This window comes from Netta rufina (assembly GCF_964035555.1).
Source record: "Netta rufina genome assembly, chromosome: 26".
NCBI classification, from domain to species: Eukaryota; Metazoa; Chordata; class Aves; order Anseriformes; family Anatidae; genus Netta; species Netta rufina.
In genome coordinates this window covers 6,282,216-6,301,762 of record NC_140150.1, presented here as the reverse complement: position 1 = coordinate 6,301,762, position 19,547 = coordinate 6,282,216, and the positions used below count along the sequence as shown (strand labels likewise).

At 48.2% G+C, this 19,547-nt stretch overlaps 3 protein-coding genes across 3 annotated transcripts; 1 reads left to right on the top strand and 2 right to left on the bottom strand.

Moving 5' to 3' along the window:
* Window positions 1-2,194: 2,194 nt before the first annotated feature.
* KCNA10 (potassium voltage-gated channel subfamily A member 10) lies at window positions 2,195-3,745 on the top strand (the record flags this gene model as incomplete). Its single annotated transcript, XM_084302090.1, has 1 exon — window positions 2,195-3,745. One exon carries the CDS (start codon window positions 2,195-2,197, stop codon window positions 3,743-3,745), a length of 1,551 nt encoding a protein of 516 aa, XP_084158216.1.
* Window positions 3,746-8,583: 4,838 nt separating this feature from the next.
* On the bottom strand, window positions 8,584-11,960 carry LOC311218966 (embryonic pepsinogen; the record flags this gene model as incomplete). The annotated part of the gene is made up of 9 exons (XM_084301905.1): window positions 8,584-8,721; window positions 8,915-9,013; window positions 9,271-9,415; window positions 9,873-9,986; window positions 10,269-10,468; window positions 10,574-10,692; window positions 11,185-11,302; window positions 11,621-11,783; window positions 11,905-11,960. 9 exons carry the CDS (start codon window positions 11,958-11,960, stop codon window positions 8,584-8,586), a joined length of 1,152 nt encoding a protein of 383 aa, XP_084158031.1.
* A 4,396-nt stretch (window positions 11,961-16,356) lies between these two features.
* PROK1 (prokineticin 1) lies at window positions 16,357-18,930 on the bottom strand (the record flags this gene model as incomplete). The annotated part of the gene is made up of 3 exons (XM_084301988.1): window positions 16,357-16,476; window positions 17,263-17,388; window positions 18,859-18,930. 3 exons carry the CDS (start codon window positions 18,928-18,930, stop codon window positions 16,357-16,359), a joined length of 318 nt encoding a protein of 105 aa, XP_084158114.1.
* Between the last annotated feature and the right edge of the window lie 617 nt (window positions 18,931-19,547).

Genomic DNA, 19,547 nt, shown 5'->3' with positions numbered 1-19,547 from the left:
ATGGGAAAATGGACACAAAAACAGAGCCAGACACAGCTGTACAGAGATGGGTACCTAAGAACAGCCATGCTCCGTGGCTTTTATCAGGTAAAGACATATGATCTTTAAGCAGCTTTACCTTGGTTCCTGGTAAGTTCTGGGATTCATCCCCAAATGCAGCATCCCTTGACTCTGCTGAGGAAACAACATGGTTAAGCCATCATCTTAGATAAGGACTCTGGCTCGTGCACAAAGTTTTGCTTTTGGGCTTATAATGCTGACAGCAGAAGAGCCAGGATGCTAACATCTCCTCCTGCAGCAGATTTGGGTTTCTAGCTGGTGTGTACCCAGTTTGGGCAGCAATGCTTCAGCACAGATGGAGGAGTCCTCTGCAAAGACAGAGGAACAATTTCAGAACCCTGATGGCTCCAGCTCAATAAGGAGGTTTGGGCACCAGCTGTGTCCCTGCGGCCCCAGCACAGGACCAGTCCCCGCGCTGCTGCTGCTCCATACAGACATGGCCCAAATTGCATTGCTATTCCTGGCAATTGAGGGCATTTGTGTTTTTCACCCTTCTGATGAACTTCACTGGGTAAGAAAGGCAGCGGGCCCTTGGTGATCAGTGGGCACACAGAAATCAGAGCCACTCTGTGTGTCCTTGTGTGGTTTCTTATGTTCAGAGAATACACTGGAGAGGAAATAAATGGGGGTGAGGTGGGGAACCTGACTAGCAAAGTGCATTTTGGGGGTAAATCTCCTCAGAACTGTTCTCTGTTAACTTCTAATTTCCCTTTGTGGTTCTCCCTGAGGCAGGACAGGTACTTTCCCAGTTCTGTAACTTGGCCTGGTCCTCGAGCTGCTCTTAGATTTTGCCATTGATCTCAGCACTACAGTGGAGGCCTGCTGGGGATATGAGGCCCAGCAGTGTTTTGGGGACATAGTGCCAATAGCACCTGCCGGACCAGTCTTGGGAAAAGATCCACCCCATGGCCTGAAAAATGCTCTCCAGTCTCTCTTAGTAACCTGAGTGCTTAAACCTCATCTTCTTCCTATGGCTGGGAATATCATTTTTACCACAAGGAAGGCCTAGGACAGCTATAGAGGATGTTGTCCTCACCCCAAATTTCAGATCAAGACAAGGGGTTCATGTCCCTCTTCACACAGATTGGAGGGGTTCTCCAGGGCTGGTGGACATGTCCTTCTCCTCCTGACCTGCCTTTCTCAAGTCCCAGCCTGGCCCTCATTTGGGAATTGCTTTTGTAGTGCCAGGTGACCCAACTCCTGGGGTTCCACCAGTGACTCTCCCAACTGTATCAGGGGCTGTGGCTAACCAGAACACCTGTGTTTAATACACAGAATCACAGAATCACACAGAATCACAGAATGTTAGGGATTGGAAGGGACCTTGAAAGATCATCTAATCCAATCCCCCTTCCAGAGCACAAACACCTAGATCAGGTCACACAGGAATGTGTCCAGGTGGGTTTTGAATGTCTCCAGAGAAGGAGACTCCACAACCCCCCTGGGCAGCCTGTTCTGGTGTTCTGTCACCTTCACTGTGAAAAAATTTTGTCTCATATTTAAGCGGAACCTCCTGTGTTCCAGCTTGCACCCGCTGCCCCTTGTCCTACCATTAGATGTCACCGAGAAAAGCCTGGCTCCATCCTCCTGACACTCACTCTTTCCATATTTATAAACATTAATAAGGTCGCCCCTCAGGCTCCTCCAAGCTAAAGAGATAAATACCTCCGAATCCTGCTCCAAACACTGGACCTGCAGCCTGTGGATTAGTGCATACTTGGAAATGTCTGAAATAGCCCCTCTTGCTCTCAGGGCTGGGACTGGTGAGGAAAGTCTGCATGGGATACCTGAATTCTCCCGTCTTCTGCTACTGCCTGACTTTTTATCCTTGGATGCTGTAAGCAGTATTGGGAGGTTTAGTGGTGATAGTGAAGCCATCCCAAAAAGGGCCTGCAGGATCTGGAGCTGAAAAATATGCTGCAAGTATAACGTCCATGAAATTAATGTTTGCATTAAAACATACAGGGTTTTCTGACCTTGGGTTTGTTTCATTCTTTTCAGTCAAGCAAAGCAATCCACATGCACAATTCATCTCTCTCTCCCTGTCCATTTGCTTGCAGATCCTCATAGCGTGGGAAAGACGCAAACTGCTGGTATCAGACCTGGGGATTTATGCTGCTAATCTGATTAGTGTATGATGGACGTGTCCAGTTGGAAGGAGATGGAGGTGGCACTAGTCAGTTTTGACAACGCTGATCAGATTGTGGAGGATCCCTGTTATTCAAATGACCTCAGTCCTGCTGGGCAGTCGCGGAAAGGCCATCCCAGCTGCCCCAACCTCCTCTCCAACTGGAGAATCCTCATCAACAGTGAAAACGCCAACAATGAGACCATTTTCTCCAGGTTCTCTGCAGAGCTCAGTGAGCACCTGGTGGGGGAACGGGTGGGCATGGAGGAGGGGGACCAACGAGTCATCATCAATATTGCTGGGCTGAGGTTTGAGACGCGGCTCAAGACCCTCAACCAGTTCCCGGAGACCTTGCTTGGGGACCCAGAAAAGAGGATGCGTTACTTCGACTCCATGAGGAATGAATATTTCTTTGACAGGAACAGGCCCAGTTTTGATGGGATCTTGTACTATTACCAGTCTGGTGGGAAAATCCGGCGTCCAGCCAATGTACCTATTGATGTCTTTGCTGATGAAATCACCTTCTATGAGCTGGGTGATGAAGCCATGGACCAGTTCAGGGAGGACGAAGGGTTTATCAAGGACCCTGAGACCCTCTTACCAACCAATGACTTTCATAGGCAATTCTGGCTGCTCTTTGAGTACCCCGAAAGCTCCAGTGCAGCCAGAGGCGTAGCTTTGGTCTCTGTCCTGGTCATTGTTATCTCCATCATCATCTTCTGCATGGAGACCTTGCCAGAGTTCAGGGAGGAAAGGGAATTTAAGTCCACCCAGGAGCTTTCTAAGAATCTGACAGACACCTTGCTGGCCCACAGCACCTTCACAGACCCTTTCTTCGTCATAGAGACTGCCTGCATCATCTGGTTCTCCTTTGAGCTGTTTGTCCGGTTCATTGTGTGCCCCAGCAAGACTGACTTCTTCAGAAATATCATGAATATTATTGATATTGTGTCCATTATCCCCTACTTTGTAACTCTCACCACCGAGCTGATCCAGCAGAGCGAACTCAATGGGCAGCAGAACATGTCCTTGGCCATCCTGCGGATCATCCGTCTGGTCAGAGTCTTCCGCATCTTCAAGCTCTCCCGGCACTCCAAGGGGCTGCAGATCCTGGGGCAGACCCTCAAGGCTAGCATGAGGGAGCTGGGCTTGCTCATCTTCTTCCTCTTCATTGGTGTCATCCTCTTCTCCAGCGCTGTCTACTTTGCAGAAGTGGACGAGCCACAGTCCCATTTCTCCAGCATCCCTGATGGCTTCTGGTGGGCCGTGGTCACAATGACAACCGTCGGCTATGGTGACATGTGTCCCACCACCCTGGGTGGGAAGATTGTGGGGACTCTGTGCGCAATTGCAGGAGTATTGACCATTGCGCTGCCCGTCCCTGTCATAGTCTCAAACTTTAACTATTTCTACCACAGGGAGACAGAGAATGAAGAGAAGCAAATTCTGCCTGGGGAGGTGGAGAGAATGCTCACCAGTGTGGTGACGGGAAATGGCAGCATGGAGTCACTCAATAAGACCAATGGGGGTTACCCTCGAGACAAGGCCAAAAAATGACATTGCTGTGATGGGACTGAGCACTGTCAGGTGGGATTGTCTGGATAAGGTATAAAGCATCTGCACGCTGTGATTTTTTTTAACTGAATGTGCTGCTGCTGTTTTTTTCTAGACATTTTTCACTCTCTGATTTCCTGTGGCTGTTCAAATAAATACCATCTTTCTTATCTCTCTTTCCTGCCCATCAGTCTATTTTTTTTTATTATTTGATGCTCATCTGCTTGACATTTAGCTTTTTTGTCTGTGATATCAGTGCCATTCTCCATATGCAAAGATTTTCCCCATATACCAGAAGGGGAAAAAGGCAAAATGACATGAACTGCTTTGCTTGGTGGCACCCAGCTGTCCAGGGGTGGAGCTGGTTGCCATCTTCCTGCATTTCTTAATCCATTTTAAATATTTCCTCCACTACTCAGAATGTGGGTATCTGAGCAATCCCCAGATCTGCAAGTGGTCTGCTTTTATTTATTAATTTATTTTTCTGGCTGAAAAATAAGTTATATTTTTAGCTAGATGAGTTCCCTGGTGTGTCTGCCTAAATAATTTTGCTGATGCAGTAGGGTGGGCAGTGATGGATAGGATTGAGCCACTGGGTGTAGGGATTAAGACAAGAGGGATGGGGACCAGCTGCACTTGCACAGCCACCAAGAAAGGCCCCAGGGCGTGGTGGCTCAGTGCCCACGGACATTCATCTCTGAGAGGGACAGGGGGGATTTTTCCTGCCACAAATGCTTGATGCGTGGGTTATGTGGTGCACAAATGCCTTTGGGGATGTACCTCTGTGACCTTGTAGATTTTTTGTCACTTGTGTTGCTGAAAATGGGGCACAGAGTAATGAGGGCTGACATTTCCTGACATTTTGGTTTTGCGTTGTAAAAATCACTTCTGGTTTTGAAAACATGCAAATTTCCATAGGCATTTTCAATGGGAGAAACAGAAACAAATCATTTTGCTGTTCTCTCTAATGCCAGCAGGTTTCCTTCTGACAAAAACATTTTATTCCAACTTCACTGTTTCAGTTGGCTTTTTTGATGTTTCTGCCTTCATTAAAATCACAGTTTCTCATACAGTGTCTACACATCTGCTTTTATATCCCACATCTGTTATATATGATGTCTCATCTCCTCAAGGTTCAGCATGATCATTGCACAATGTGCCAACATCTTTGGTTTGCAATTTCATTCAGAAAGGAGTGATGAAAGAATGTTTATTTATTTTTGTACCTGTTCTGATTGAAAATGTGAGATAGGGTGTGCTGGGATTTTCCCTCTGGCAGAAATCCCACACCCACTTGCTGCAGAGCTCGGGGTCTGGGGGGATTCTTATTCTGGTTTGGGGTATTTTTTTTGTGCGCTTTCCGCAACACCTTTGGTCCACCTGCACCCCAGGCAGGTGGATCTGGAACATGATCAGGACAGGTGTCCGTCAGAGACAAATCTCCCTTTTAATTTTCTCCCATCCCTCACCCTTTTCCTCACCCCATCCCTCGCCACCCTCACAGCATCATCACCGACAGAGGAGGAGCGGTGAGAAATGTTTACTCTTCCCTCTGTGCTCAAGGGAGAAATGCCTCATTATCTGCAAGGATGGATGGAAGAAGAAGAGCTGGGCACAGCTGGAGGAGGCACAGCTGGGCACAGCTGGTGAGCAGCATTCTGAGACATCCCCAGCTCCTCTCCAGTCACTCCTCATTTCTCTCCAGCTGTTCTGCCACTTCTCTATTTTTATTTCATAGAAGAAAGAATGAAACTTTTAAAATCCTTTTATTTTTTCTTGAGCTCTCCTTCCCAAACTTCACTCCCATTATATCAAAGCTGAAACACTTTTGGTGTTTATTTCTTGGGAAGTGATCATGAAAAACTGGTGAAAAGATTTGGGTTGGGAAATATTCAGCCTGCTTCCTATGGAAAATCTCTGAGCACGTCCTCACTGCTCTTGCTCCCGTAGCAATCAGAGAGGGATTGAAATGGAGGGATGCTGGGATGGATGGATTGACAGATGGATGGATGGATGCATGGAGAGATAGGTAGCAGGATGAACTTGATTCTTATTAACTTGTAAATTTTATTCTCCAATAAAAGAGTAGATGCTTCAAAGTCGAACATACAGAAAATACTGGTTATTTGGATCCAATGTTTTGTTCTTGTGTTTTTGCAATTACACAAGCAGCAGGAGCTGGTCCCTGCCTGGGAATCATGTGTGCAGGATGAGGCATGGGACATTACAGACCTGAAGGCACAAGACCTGTGGGATGAGGACAAACTCTGCAACAGTTTCCCCAGAAGTTCAGCTTATGACAGCTGTCACAGGGTGGGGGACAGATACAAGGGAGATCCCTAACTTACGCTATGAGGATGGGGGTCAGAGACATTAAACTTGTCCAGATACAACAGCTGATTTCTGATTTATCATAAAGGGAACAGTAGAAAAAACAGACTATGAATATCCAATCAACACCCATCTAGTGTCTGATTTAAAAACAAAACAAAACAAACAAACAAACAAAAACCACACATTTTCCCATACAATTTGCAGCTTAACATTTTCCCAAATACAGCCCCAAAGCTCAAAGCTCAATGAAATCCATAAAAGGGTCTTATTAACTGTACATTTCATGAGTCAAGCCCTAATGAGGGCTTGAGCCCTATCATGTCATCTGGCACACAGGAAAGAATTCCCCAGAAAAAAATAAAAATAAACATAAAAATAAAAATTCTGAAGATGGCATGAAACCTCTTTGCTTTGTCAGAAAGGTGTCCTGACTACTTTTCTTTCCATGGAGCAAGCCCGAACCTTGGACATATTTGTCCACTAGGAGCATTTTTCTCCTCCTTCAAGTCATAATTTCCAAGCAAACCTTGGAACATCCTTTTGCCACCAAACAGATATTTCTGTGCATCCCCTATGCACGGTACAGTTTTGGCACCGCAGCCACGAGATGGCACTCCAGGATAGACATTTCCCAGGACACAGTAGGGAACTACTACAGCAGTCCCAATGTGTTTGTTCCCCCTTTTAATTTTTGCTTGGAAGCCTTTAGCTGATTTCTTTCTTTATTGCCTGAGTGCATGCAGATGTTGGAAGGGCTCCCCTGGCCATGGGGGATGCTCACATGGAGAAAGCCCCTTGCAGAGCTGTTTGCCAAGGTCTTCTGGCATCAGTGCAGAATAGCCATGTCCAGAGGATCTGGCTATGAGGAATATGCCACCTGGCAGAGCGTTTGGGATATTAGCCCTGCCCAGGCCAAGGGCACAGCTTCCTTTTCCCTTCTTGTTCATCATGAGCATGGGTACAGCCCCAGGTGCTCCTACTGGAGCTGTGGTTTCAGCTACATTGGGCCCATTTCATGTTGGTTATAACAAAGGTGGAGCCAAGATAAAGCCCCATCTGCCCAGAAGTCTAGCCTTGGGCCCCACCTCTCATGCACTTTTGAATCCCCTGGCGTTAAGTGACCCAGGGCTAAGTGAGCTCAGGGAGCCTGGGCATAAATCACATTTCCACCATCCCACATTATATACTCATTATATTCTCATTATATATGTTATATGTTATATGTTACATGTTATATCATAGAATCATAGATTCAGAATAATAGAATCCTAGAATCACAGAATGGTTTGGGTTAGAATGTGTGGGACCTTAAAGATCATTGGGTTCCAAAACCCCTGCCACGGGCAGGGACACCTCCCTCCAGATGAGGTTTTAACAGTGAGAGGGGAGAGAAATTCCTTTCTGATCACCCAGACTTGTCCCTCCATATCATCCAGAGCTGGTCCCATTGGGTAAACAGCCTCTTGGCCCCATCAGTGGTGGAGCCTTGTCTATTAATAAATCAGGCAGCCAGCCCCTAATCTCCCAGCCCAGCAGAAAGGCAGAAGCAGTGGTCATGCCTGAAGTTCTCTTCCAGCCTCCTGCTGAGCACTTTCACTACAGCTGCTAGGGAGGAAAGAGACAGCCTCCAGTTTTAACAGGGTTTTATGTGGATGGTGGTAATTTCCTTTTCAAAAATGAGAACTGCTCTTTGAGAGGAATGAAGCAAAATTAGGGAAGGAATCATCCTGACCATTGTGGGGGGGTGTGGGGTGTGGGGTTGGAAGAGTATAAGATAAAAGTATTAGTTGTTCTTTTATTCCCCCTCAACAGTATCAAGGCCTATAACTGAGGATTAGTTGGTGTTTCCAATCTCTTAGTACCAGTCTGAGAGCACAGGCTGGTTTGTTATTTTGAAAAGGACCTTAAATTGAGATTCTGCTGGGGGAAAGAAAACTAAGTGTGAATGGATTACTCTAAACCATGGAAACCGAAATGAGACATCACTGCTACACACAAGCAGCTGTGGATGCTCTTCTGTAAAAGTTTCACAATGGGCAAGTATACAATGAGCATGAACTGTCTCCAAGCTGTCCCCTTGGGTGTGGGTTTCCAGAGATCTGCTCTGAGTTGGGCTGTGTTTGGGATGGAGAGTTTATCCTCCCTGGTAGTAAATTTGTTTTTTTCAGAACCGCTTATTTGATGCAGCCCCAGTACAAGAGACAGCCTTGACTTGACCTAGTTTTCAGCCCTTCCCAGCCACAACCACGGCTCCCAAAGGCCCCAGTCTTGTAGAGTTGACTGAATACTCTGAAGCCACCATGAAGCAGTAACTGTATGACACCTCCTTCATAATTCCTGCCTTTTTATCACAAATAAATGTGCAGCCACCATCTCTATATCATCAACACTTTATTCGTGTGTGAGCAAGGGATTCCTTATGAGAGAAGATCTCTTGCTGCTCCAAAAAATATGGTTGTGGTCTGGTTGAGTGATCAAACCACAGCACTGCTGGCATCACAGTAGTTTTAAACAGCCTTGGCCAGTCCAACACGGTTGTTGGCCCGGTCAAAGATGCTGTAGTACACTCTGATGAAGACATCTCCCAAGATCCAGAGGTCCGCAGAGGTGTTCTGGAAACCACTGATACATGCTTCTTCATTGTTCTGCATTTGAGCAAGAGAAGGCAAAGGGGAAAAATGTGGGTTAGTGCCTTTCGTCAGGTCGCTCTGGAGGCCCATGGCCATCCACCTGCTGTCCCCCACAGGAATGGGAGAGGCCAAAGTGATGAGAGCCATTGGAGAAAATAAAAGAATGTAGAGACAGGCTCTTGGAAGCTGGGTACTCACTCCTCCTTACCTGCTCAGTGTAAGCTGAGGCAGATACTGGATACTGAACCCCATTGATGACAAAGACAACATCAGGCATGGCAGAGATGTAGCTACAATTCACATTGTACTGCAGGGAGCAGAGGAAAGAGGCTCTTAGGTAAGAAGCAACACATTCAGCTGGTGAGGCGGGAAGGTTTTTGATTTTGCTGGTAAAAACTAAAGACTGGGAGAGTCTCATGGAGCTCTCCTTTGGAGGTACCACTGCAGCAGGATTGCTTTGCCATGAGCAGTGATGCTGTTTGCCTGTGTGTGGAAGCAGCCTTGGATCCAGGCTTGTGCCAGGCTGTCTCCAGGGCCAGCAGAGCAGGACACAGATGCTCTTACCTCTCCGTACGTGTTCTGCCTGGCCCCAATGGCACTCTGGATGTCACTTATGTCAGAGGGTGGCCCAGCCACAAGGGACGTTCCCGTGTCAACGATGGCTTGGCAGCCACCACTGCACGCAATCTCCTGCCCATCCACGATGATGCTGGCAGCAGGGAGGGAAAAACAGACAAGGGAGGGGCTGCTAAGCCTGATGAATCTTCATGACACTTTCAGACTTGTTCTATAAGAGTTAGAGCTAGGACAGCTTTCCTCTCCTTGAGCCCTCTGCTTCTTGGGGTTTGCAATGACGGCTGGTATCACAGCCCCAATGCATAAATGAAGATGTAGGCACCAAACAGCCACAATCTGGGACCCAACCAAGCCCAGCAAAGTAAGTTGCTCTGCTCATCTTTGTGCAAGAGAAGAACTAGGCTGTGTCCCTGTACAAAGCATACCCAAATCAGGTAGAAATTGCCAAAGTTCTGCGGGTTTTGGCTCCTTGGCTTTCTGCACCACAATGTGTTAAATGCCAGTGGAAAGCCCATGATGTTCATGGGTCTCAGTTCTCTTCAGAAGTGATGGCTAGAAATGAACATAAATCAGCAGAGTCATCTCCTTACCCGTCCATGGAGATCTGCCAGTAACCCTGGTAAGAGACAGGAATCCAGTTGATGGAGCCAGTGAAATAAGCTTCATCAATTCCCCCGAAGATGACCACGCTCCCCATCGTCTCACTGGATGATGCATAAAAGGAAAACACCAAAGGGTTTGCCATGTCGCTTCTGTGCAATTACCTTAGAATGAGACCATGAGTCCCGTGGGGGAAGTCACGTCTACTCCCCACCTCATTGCTGGCACTACAACAGCATATTCCCCTGCCCTTAGGCATCATGGCACAAAGACAACAGCTGGATAGCAGCAGTGACAGTGGAGAAGCTGGAGTGACCAGCAAATGCAATTATCTGAACCAGACACATTTGCTACTTCCCCCAGCTGTCACAGCTGATGCATCTTACCAGGATAGATAAACTGAAAAGAGGTTCTGCTCCAGCAAGCTCTCATTCACCAAGTTATCAAAGACTGGAGTGATCCCATCAGCAGCCAGACTTGGGTAGCCCAGTCCCAGGATCCCATCAAATTTAACATGGACAAAGAATTGGCCAGGCTCTGTGATGCTCAAGCCAAAGAGCTGGTTGGTGTCCATCAGTGATGCAACCTAGGGATGAGGATGACAGTTAGCTGGATCAGGCATTGCAATATGGGTGTGAATTTGGTGGAGAAGGCACAGAGGAACCCCCTGATATGCCATTGTGACACTCACAGTGACAATGTCGCAGCCCACGATGCCCTCCATGTCACCAGTGCCATAGTGAATGGAGAGGTTCTGCCCTGTGCTTCTGTAGGTGGATGACTGCGATGGGTTAAACATCTGATGGCTCTCTAGAAGGTAATTGGGAACCAAAAATGAAGATTTTCAGGAAGGCTGAGCCATAAGGATAGCGTGGAAGTAAGAACCATGCTGAATTGCTGTTTAGACCTGCCATTTATTACTTGTGCTGCAGGAACAATTTAGCTGTAAATATTTGCCATATGTTACGGCTGCTTCTCCAGCATCCTAATGCCAAGGATCTGCAGGATATTCCATTTCCCCTTTGGGACAGATGGGGAAACTGAGGCACTGAGCACTAGGAGTATCACCCTGTGGAGTACAGCATTGAGTAGGTGCTACATCCCAAACACTCATCCCAGCATGTTCTGCAGAGTTGAAGGGACCCAGCACCATGGGGTCTGCTCATTGTACTGGCTAGGGGGCCCCTGGTTTCTTTGCAGTGCCACCACAAAATCGGGGTTTGATTCTGCAGAGATAAGCCCATGATGTGCTGTTGGATCCCAGCTCTGGCAAAATGGGGAGCCCTGTCTGATGATACTTACGGCAAGCTGGGCTGGCACAGGAGACAGAGGGAACCCAGAGGTTGGAGGAGCCGGTGTCGAAGACCACTGTGAAGTTCTGCGGTGGGGTGCCAATGGAGATGGTCCCGTAGTACTCCATCTATAGGGCAGCAGGACAAAAGGATGCTTTCAGGGCATGAACCCAGGCCTGGAACTGCCCCAGACCCACTTGTAGCCTTTGTGGTCCCCTTCTGCACATGCATGGGACTCATGAGTCTCAGAGCTGCTGAGGAGATATTTCAGTGTCCAGGCTCTGTCCAGGGCCAACAGTATGGGTGGGAAGGGGCAAAGTAAGTGAGCTGAAGACTTTGGGGGAAAAAAAATATCAGGTTTGGCCTGCACATGGCACAGACACAGAGATGGGTATCCCACAAACCACCCCAGGGCTGCACTACTGTGGGTCAAAGCCAGCACTCACATCCAGGGTGTTCAGCAGGGGCTCGGCGACCACGTCGATTAAATTGGGAAAAGCGTGCGGAAATTTTGTGCCAATGTCATAGCGGTGGCGCTGGAAGAAGTGGCGCAGCAACCCCTTCTCCCGGAGGATCTCTCTCAGTTTCTTCCCCCTTTCCAAGGGCAGCCTGGCACAAGAAACAAGAAAAACAGAGTTAGCCAGGAGCTCACTGCCTGCAGCTCCTGCAAGTAGCACTTGACAGTGTCACTGTTGGTGCTGAAGCCCATCATGATGCTGTGGGGTCTTACTTGGTGAAGCCCTCAGAGAGGGCAAGGACCACGCAGAGAAGGACCAGGGATTGCATTGTGCCGGGGCTGAGGGGACAAACATCCTGTGGCTTATATAGTCCCAGCACTCCCCAGCTTTGGTGCCAAGGGCGGCTAGGACTGCCACAGAACTGTCCCCTCCCTGGTGGGCACCCAGCCAAGACCCCCCCGGTGACACCCAGGGACTGGAGCCCATGGCAAACAACACCCAATGTCGTTACGTCACCCAGTGAGGGGGTGATGGCCAGGCGCTCTGTGCCAAATTCCTACCACAACCCCTGTGCTCCCCCTCTGCCCCCCTCCCTGATCCCCTCATCCTTTTAGCACCCCAAATCCTTCATCCTGACAAGGATCTGCACATTGTGGGCATCAAAATTAGCCATTGCTTTACACCTGGGCATCCAAAACATAAGCAATAGTGGGTCCCCAGCTTCATGCTTCCCTGCCCCCACTTTAGGGGGATCTGTCCCTGGTAGGAACACAGAAGAGGGTCCCACTGGGTGCCACCATGTGCGTACAGTGTGGGGACATGGGCATCTGGGCTGTGCGCACGTTTTGGCCCTCCGCCACCTGCTGTTATCTGCAAAACTGATTAGTAAGTCATATGCAAACAGGCTGCGAGAAAGGTGACCCCGCACCATGCTGACCCCTGTCCATGTGCTGTGTGCCCAGTGATACAGGGACCATTAAACCAAGATTAAAAGCCTAATGAGTACGCTGCTATCAGCAACATCAATAATTGCTAAAGGCATTGGCTCACCTTTTGCAGTTGGCCAAGAGGAGAGCACGAGAGAGCTCGGCTGGAGGACGGAGGATGCAGGGCGATGCTGTACCCCACGGGATAAGGAGCTTCCTATCAGCTCGGTGCTGGCGGCTTCTGTTTGAGTACCTAAAGGCCCCAAAAGCTGGAGGCAGCCACCAGCATCGCAGCAGGGTGTAGGATTTCTCTGACGACAGTATGGAAAAGCTGTCGTGTTCCTTTTATGTTTGTCATTGGAATCCCCTCTCAGACTTTTCACTGCCTGGATTAGAAGTGATGCTAAATGCCCCTGAACTGCTGGGAAGGTCCACTCCCATTGCTGCAGGGTAAGGCAGCTTTCTGCAATGGGCCCTGCTTTTGTAATAGAGTAAAGCAAGAATTAATAGTGATTTCTTCAGCAGCATTATGGGAACCAGCTGAAATTGTCCCATTGATTAGTACAGAATTGGGAATGGGCTGGGCTGCACTGGATGGAAAAACAGCCCCTGGCTGCTCCAGGGATGCGTCCAGCTTTGGTCTCACACAAGGAAAGCCCCTTCCCATCTGGTCAGACACACCATGGCACATCCCAGAAACCACCCTGGGAAACAAAACCTCTCCAGCTGAAGCCCTCAAAATCCACACTCAACCCTACCTATACCAAATTGACTTCTCGAGGGCTGCTGTTGGAGTTACGACTGTCCCAGTGCCATTCAAAGAAGGACTTGGAAGACCCAAACTGCACCCCTTATAGGGCATCTGATCTGAAGCCCCAGTGAGCACCATGGTTTTGTCTTGCAGAGCCAAAGGCAAAAAACATGGCCCCATCCAACTGCCAGGAGCAGCAAATCACTCCAGGGCACCATGAGTTGCTGACAGGAGAGATTTGGGTGGGAGCAATGCTGCATTCCCAGACTTGAAAGAGAAATTCAAGCAGCAGGAGGCTTGATTTCTTCTTGCTGTAAAAGCAGGGTGAATTTGATGTGGATTTTAGGGGGAAATTGCATGATGCTCTTTAGTAACCACATTGCGGTTACATCGGGTGTTGAATATCCAGTGCTGGGAGCGAGCATCCCCTGGGCACGGCGCTGGCACTGTGGTGCTGCCACAAGCCATTTGTTGCTGGGCGCAGTTCACCTTGAAGCCAGGACATTGCAGGGAGGACGTTCCAGCAGGCAAGGGGGTGCTTGGCACCACACCGCAGTGGGAAACAAGCATGTGAGGCAAACAGCCACTAGTGCTCTAGGTTAAGGGCTGTGTCGGCTTTTCCCCACGTCCCGCGGGAGGACGTGAGCTTTTGCTTCGCTACATATGTTTTATCCCCTCTGAGAGTGTGCACAGAGGTTTTCTTGCATGGCAGCTCTTAGGATGAAAAAATGCAGGGGGGAGACTTGCTGTTGTCATTGAGTGATTTCCCACTAAACTGTGATCTCCTGCAGATTAAAGCCACCAGGAGATTGGCAATGACAATCTGTAGAAAAACCAGAAGAAGCAAGTGAAACAACGCAACATAATAAAAGAAACCCCAAACATGAAGCTATGTATTTTTTACACTGCTACAAAATAGTAATAGTATCATGGTTTTTTGTTTGTTTGTTTGTTTTGATTCCCACTACCCCCTTCCCCCTGTTGCTATGGGGACCCCTTCCATATGGGGAAAAGGGTCTGTCCAGGACAGCTCCAGAGCCCTTCTGCCTTTGTGTCCTATGCCAAGCAATGGGCAAATGCCCTCAAAATCAATGAAATGCATTTGTTTGTTGTTTTATCCAAGCTGCCTATTGAGGTAAGTCTTTCTTCACATAAATAAATAAATAAAACCCAGTCATTGCAGTGTTTTATTTTCATCCAATTTACAATCTTTTTTGAGGGACACACAAGTGTGGGGAAGCTTTCACCTAATCTCAGTTATTTTACATTCTACATTAACACAGCATCTGCCACAGAAAAACAATTGGTGTCCTTAGAAATAGAAATTGTTGCTACAATAGCACCAAAACCCAGCATAATCCAGCAAAAAGGGGTACCCAGGCCACAGGAGGGGTTTGCAGCTCAGCTCCCTTCCATGACGCAAGGCGCTGCTCCCGAAGGTAATCCCCTGCAGCTTCCCAGGCAGCAGCTCTGCGTCCAAGTGCTTTCACACTCCAAAACAAGCTTCTCGCTTAAGCGTTGCCACTTCTTTAAAGGAAACATTTTTTTTTCTGTTAATGCTGATTATTCTTTTTTATTTTTATATATTTCTCCTCAAGCTGGTGGAGGTTACTTTGGGAAGTCAAAGGGATGGTCAAATAAGGCAGGCCATGTGTTTTAGGAGGGGAACTGAAAGCATGTGTCTGAGATAACCTTTAGGACCTAAATTAACAACAACAACAACAAAAACATTTAATTAAATTTAATGTCCCCTTTTCCTCTCAAATTTGACCAGCATAAAAGGAAGCCAGCATAGTGCCTGAACCTCAGGCAGCTGCTGAGCCTGGAAAACTTCTCATGTCCCAAAGACCCACATCAGGCAGCTCCAGCCAGCTCTGCTTCACCCCCTGCTAAAGAAGTTGCATTGGAAGATGCTTTGCACCAAAGCTTGAATGTTGGGGAAAGCCCAACCCTTAATTACACAAGACAATTGATGGGCTTTTAATTGCAGGCATTAGCTCATTCATCACCAGCTTTCAGAGCTGCTTCCAGGAGGAAATATGTGGAAAACACACAATCACAACAGGAATTGTCTTGCATCAATCACAAAGCAGATTTGTGCAGGAGGAACTGCACAGGAGCCAGCGCAGCTGGGAGGCTACAGGGGCACTGCAGAGGCTTTGGGTTTGTGTTGGCTTGGGAAGAAGCTGAAGTTTGGTTGTCAGTCAAAAAGCTCAGATTCTCACAAAGGGAAATTTCTGCTCCTCTGACTTTCCTTTTGTTTTTTTTTTGTTTTTTTTTTTTTGTTTTTTTTTTTTCCTGCACAGTTGAAAAGTGCAGAAATAAGCTTTCCATTCCCCTCTTTGGCCTGCAAAATATGAAAATGGGATGGCTTGGCACGGCCAAAAATCTCCCCTTCCCTGAAATGAATTTCTAGTGAAAGCAGCCAAAGATCACCGTTCATTTTGGAGGCAGCAGGAAGGGGCTGTGCAAAGGAAGGTACCTTGAGCTCTGCAGCCAACGCTCCTCAGCCTCCCAAAAAGGAGCTCAGGTTGCCACTGCCACCTCCTCCTGCTGGCTTCACTCTTGCAGACACTTTGGCAGGTGCAATGGTGCCAATCAGCTTCACCTCCCAGATTTTATTTTGCACTGGAGCAAACCCCATGGGAGGAAGCACTTGGCTGCAGAGGTGGGAGTTCTGTGTTCTCACTCTTTCCAAATTTCATCACCCTTTATTTTGATAAAATAAAGGATGGAGGTGAAATGTATCTGACAGCATCTGTTACAGCCAGACAATATCCTCTGAAATGTTTGTTGAGGCCAACAAAAAAGAGGACGTGTCCTGTCCTCTGTCCGCTCCTCTGCAGGACAGGGCTCTGCTTTGGGGCAGAGCTTTGCTAACCAATGTGCCAGAGCAGCTTGGCCCAACTGTGCCTCGGTTTCTCCATATACATAGCTTATAACAAAGTTTTAGGGTTGCATGGTGGAACAGTGCATTAAGCCACAGGAGGGAGCAAAAAATGGCCACTGCGGGCTGGCAGCCAGGATGAAACTCACAGCTCCATCACCTAAAAGTCAATGTTCTTGAAGTCAAGCGAGCAACGGTAGCGGCCATCAAGGAACCTGGAGCAGATGAAGTTGGGCAAACAGGGGCAGGTGTGGTGCTGGCGCTTCCCCAAGAATGGGACCTACAGAGAGAAACAGGAGAGAGGATGGGGAAATCCCCCCTGCGTCACCCCTGTGTCAGCCCTTGGGATGCAAGCAGGTAAGAAAAACTATCAAATGTAACGAAAGCCCTGGGAATTTCTCTCTGCTGCTTCTCAGGAGTTTAATGGGTATGCCTGAAATTAATTTCTGATCCTTCTGCCTTTGCTCACTCCTCATATGAGCAGGAAAAGAAGGCACAGCATCACTAAATCACTACCACCATGCAAAATCGATCCGCGGGCCCGGAGGCAGAACCTCACCCCCTCCCCCCCGGCTGGGTGTCTGGCACTGAATGCACTCAGAAGAGGAATGGCAGCTCAGGATAATCCAAATGCTTCTTATCCAACAAAGATTGCAGCTCTTGGGTGACTCTGCAGTATTAACTTGGCTTCTCCTTGCTTGGCAGAGCATTTACAAGTCAATTTGGAGCACTTTCATTTAAACAGATGTGCTGGGCGACTCAGCCCCAGCTCCCCAGGCACCACTGGCGCATGGCAGCAGGGTTTAGGGTGGCAGGGACAGACAGCGGGAGCAGAAAACACTTCAGAGGATGAAAGCAGCTGCATCACGCCAGCCTGGGAACCCCCACAATGCTGCCTCCAGCCTCGTCCCAAATGCATCCCAGCCCCCTCGCCACCCCAGGGCATTAGTTGAGTTTTTCTCCCACATATGGAGCTCAGTGCCCTGAAAGAGCCAAGCTAATGTTTGGCCCAGGGTCCCTGAACTGCCCCGTTTCCCCCACCCATGGACCTCCCCCCCTCCGGTACCTTGTGGCTGAAAGGGTGGCACTCGTCCCCCTGCTGCCCCAGGGGGGTGCACATCCGCAGACCCCGGAGCCAGAGGCTGACAGCACAGCACGTCCCGCTGCCGCACTGCAGGTCCCGCTCGCAGGCCTGGGAGAGACACAAAGGTGATGGGGGGGAGGAGGTCAGTGTGTCTGCCCCCAAAATCCCTTGGGGAGCAGCCAAGAAATCTGCTCCCGGGTGACTGGGTGCAAATCCTGCATGGGGATTTAAGGGAGAGGTGAGGGATGCTCACAGCTTTCCCATTTGGCTGCAGGGGTTTTTGGGCAGGGCACAGTCTGGAAACAGGGTGTAAAACCAGGAAAACCCCACATGTGCAGGGAGGGAGCCATGCCTGGGGGAGAAGTTTGCAGCTTCCCAGCTCAACCCCCTAAGGGAACCTGAATCTCCCAGAGCACCCAAAGCACCTCTTAGCACCCAAATAATGTTAAAAATCAGCTCCCAGTGGCGATGGACCATGGCTTGGCTCTCTCTCAATGCAGCCTCTTTCCTCAATCACCAGGGGCTGCACACTCCGCTGAGCCCCACCAGCACCCAAACACAGCAGAGAGAGCACCTGGCCTCTTTCAATTCAACCAGACATTTCCCTCCTCTTAAAAACTTGTCTCAACTTGGGAGGGTGAAAGACAATCCAAGATGCTCCAAGCCCTTGCTTGGAACACAGTCCCCATCAAGGTATTTTTTTCCCTATTTGGAAAGCTTTGCAAACTTCCTCATTTTCCTGTGTGCTGAGTCCAATCACAGTCACAGAATCACAGAATTTCCAGGTTGGAAGAGACCTCAAGATCATCGAGTCCAACCTCTGACCTAACGCTAACAGTCCCCACTAAACCATATCCCTACGCTCTACATCTAAACGTCTTTTAAAGACTTCCAGGGATGGTGACTCCACCACTTCCCTGGGCAGCCTGTTCCAACGTCTAACAACCCTTTTGGTAAAGACTAACAACCCTTTCAGTAAAGAATGTAGTGCTTAGAAAAGAAAAGGAGGGAAAAAGCTGTGCTCTGGGGTGACTACACTCGTGTGCAAAGAGCAGCACAGGCAGAAAAGCAAGGATTGATAGGGAACAGAACTGACGCACTGAGAAAGCAAGTAATAAACTAAAAAATACCTAAAGCAAACAGTGAAAGGCACCACTGGCATTCCAGTGCCTCTCCTGATCATTTTCTCAGTGCAAGGAAGGGGGGGGGGGGGAGAGAGAGAGGCAGGGAGTTGGTTTTACATCCAATTTGACTTTGCACCACACGGGTGGGGGACGGCAGGGCAAGTTCAAAGCAACTTGAACTCAGGGTAGCATATACAGCTGCTGCTCCTTGCGCTTCGCTCCACACAGATAAAGCAAGATAAACTGGTAATTGATAAAGATTAAGCACAAAACCTGTGCAATGAACTCTGGAGAGCAAGAAGATCTAATTACAGTGTTATAACTGCAACCCCCAGGGTGACAAGCACAATTTCTGCCCTATTTCCAAAAAAAAAAAAAAAAAGACAAAAAAAATGGCAAAACAACCCCAAACCCCACCCCAGGCTGGGCACAGGAGCAGTGAGACTGCACTTACCCCCGTGATGACAGCGCCACGGAGCAAGGGCAGCAGCAGGAGCAAGAAGATGGTCTGCAGGAGCCGTCGCATGGTGCCGTCTGCCTGTGCTGACTGCAGTCCTGCACCCTATATACCCCCTTCCCTCTCCTCCAATGTGTGTTTGGTTTTTTTTTGTCTCCCCCTGATGATCTCAGAATAAGCAGATGAGACCTAAATCTCTTAACATCATAGAAGAAATATTTTCCCCACGTAGGGTGGGGAAAAAAAAAAAAAAAAAAACACCAAGCAGTCATCCACCCTCATCTATTTCCCAGGATTATTTTTCAACTAAGCCAACACAGCTGGATTTTCCAAGTACATACATATTTATCCCTGACAGGTGTACTTAAGAACTGAAGTAAGAAATTGTGATTATTGAGCTAAAAGAAAATAAAAGGAAAAGGTTAGCCTGGCACATCCATGATGGTAAGAGTATAATATGTAATAGTGTGGGTCTGTGATAAGTACCCTGTAGAAAGATAGACTCATCTGCATTTATTTGTGACAATAAAACAAGACAGAGAGTGAATAATATATTTTTCAGTAATGAAAGCATGTTTGTACATGAACAGAATGTGTAAATATATCTTGATTTAAGGTTTGAAGTATGTCCCCCATACCTGTATTTGGAATGTCTCTTGAGAGCACACAGAAACATGACTAGGGAT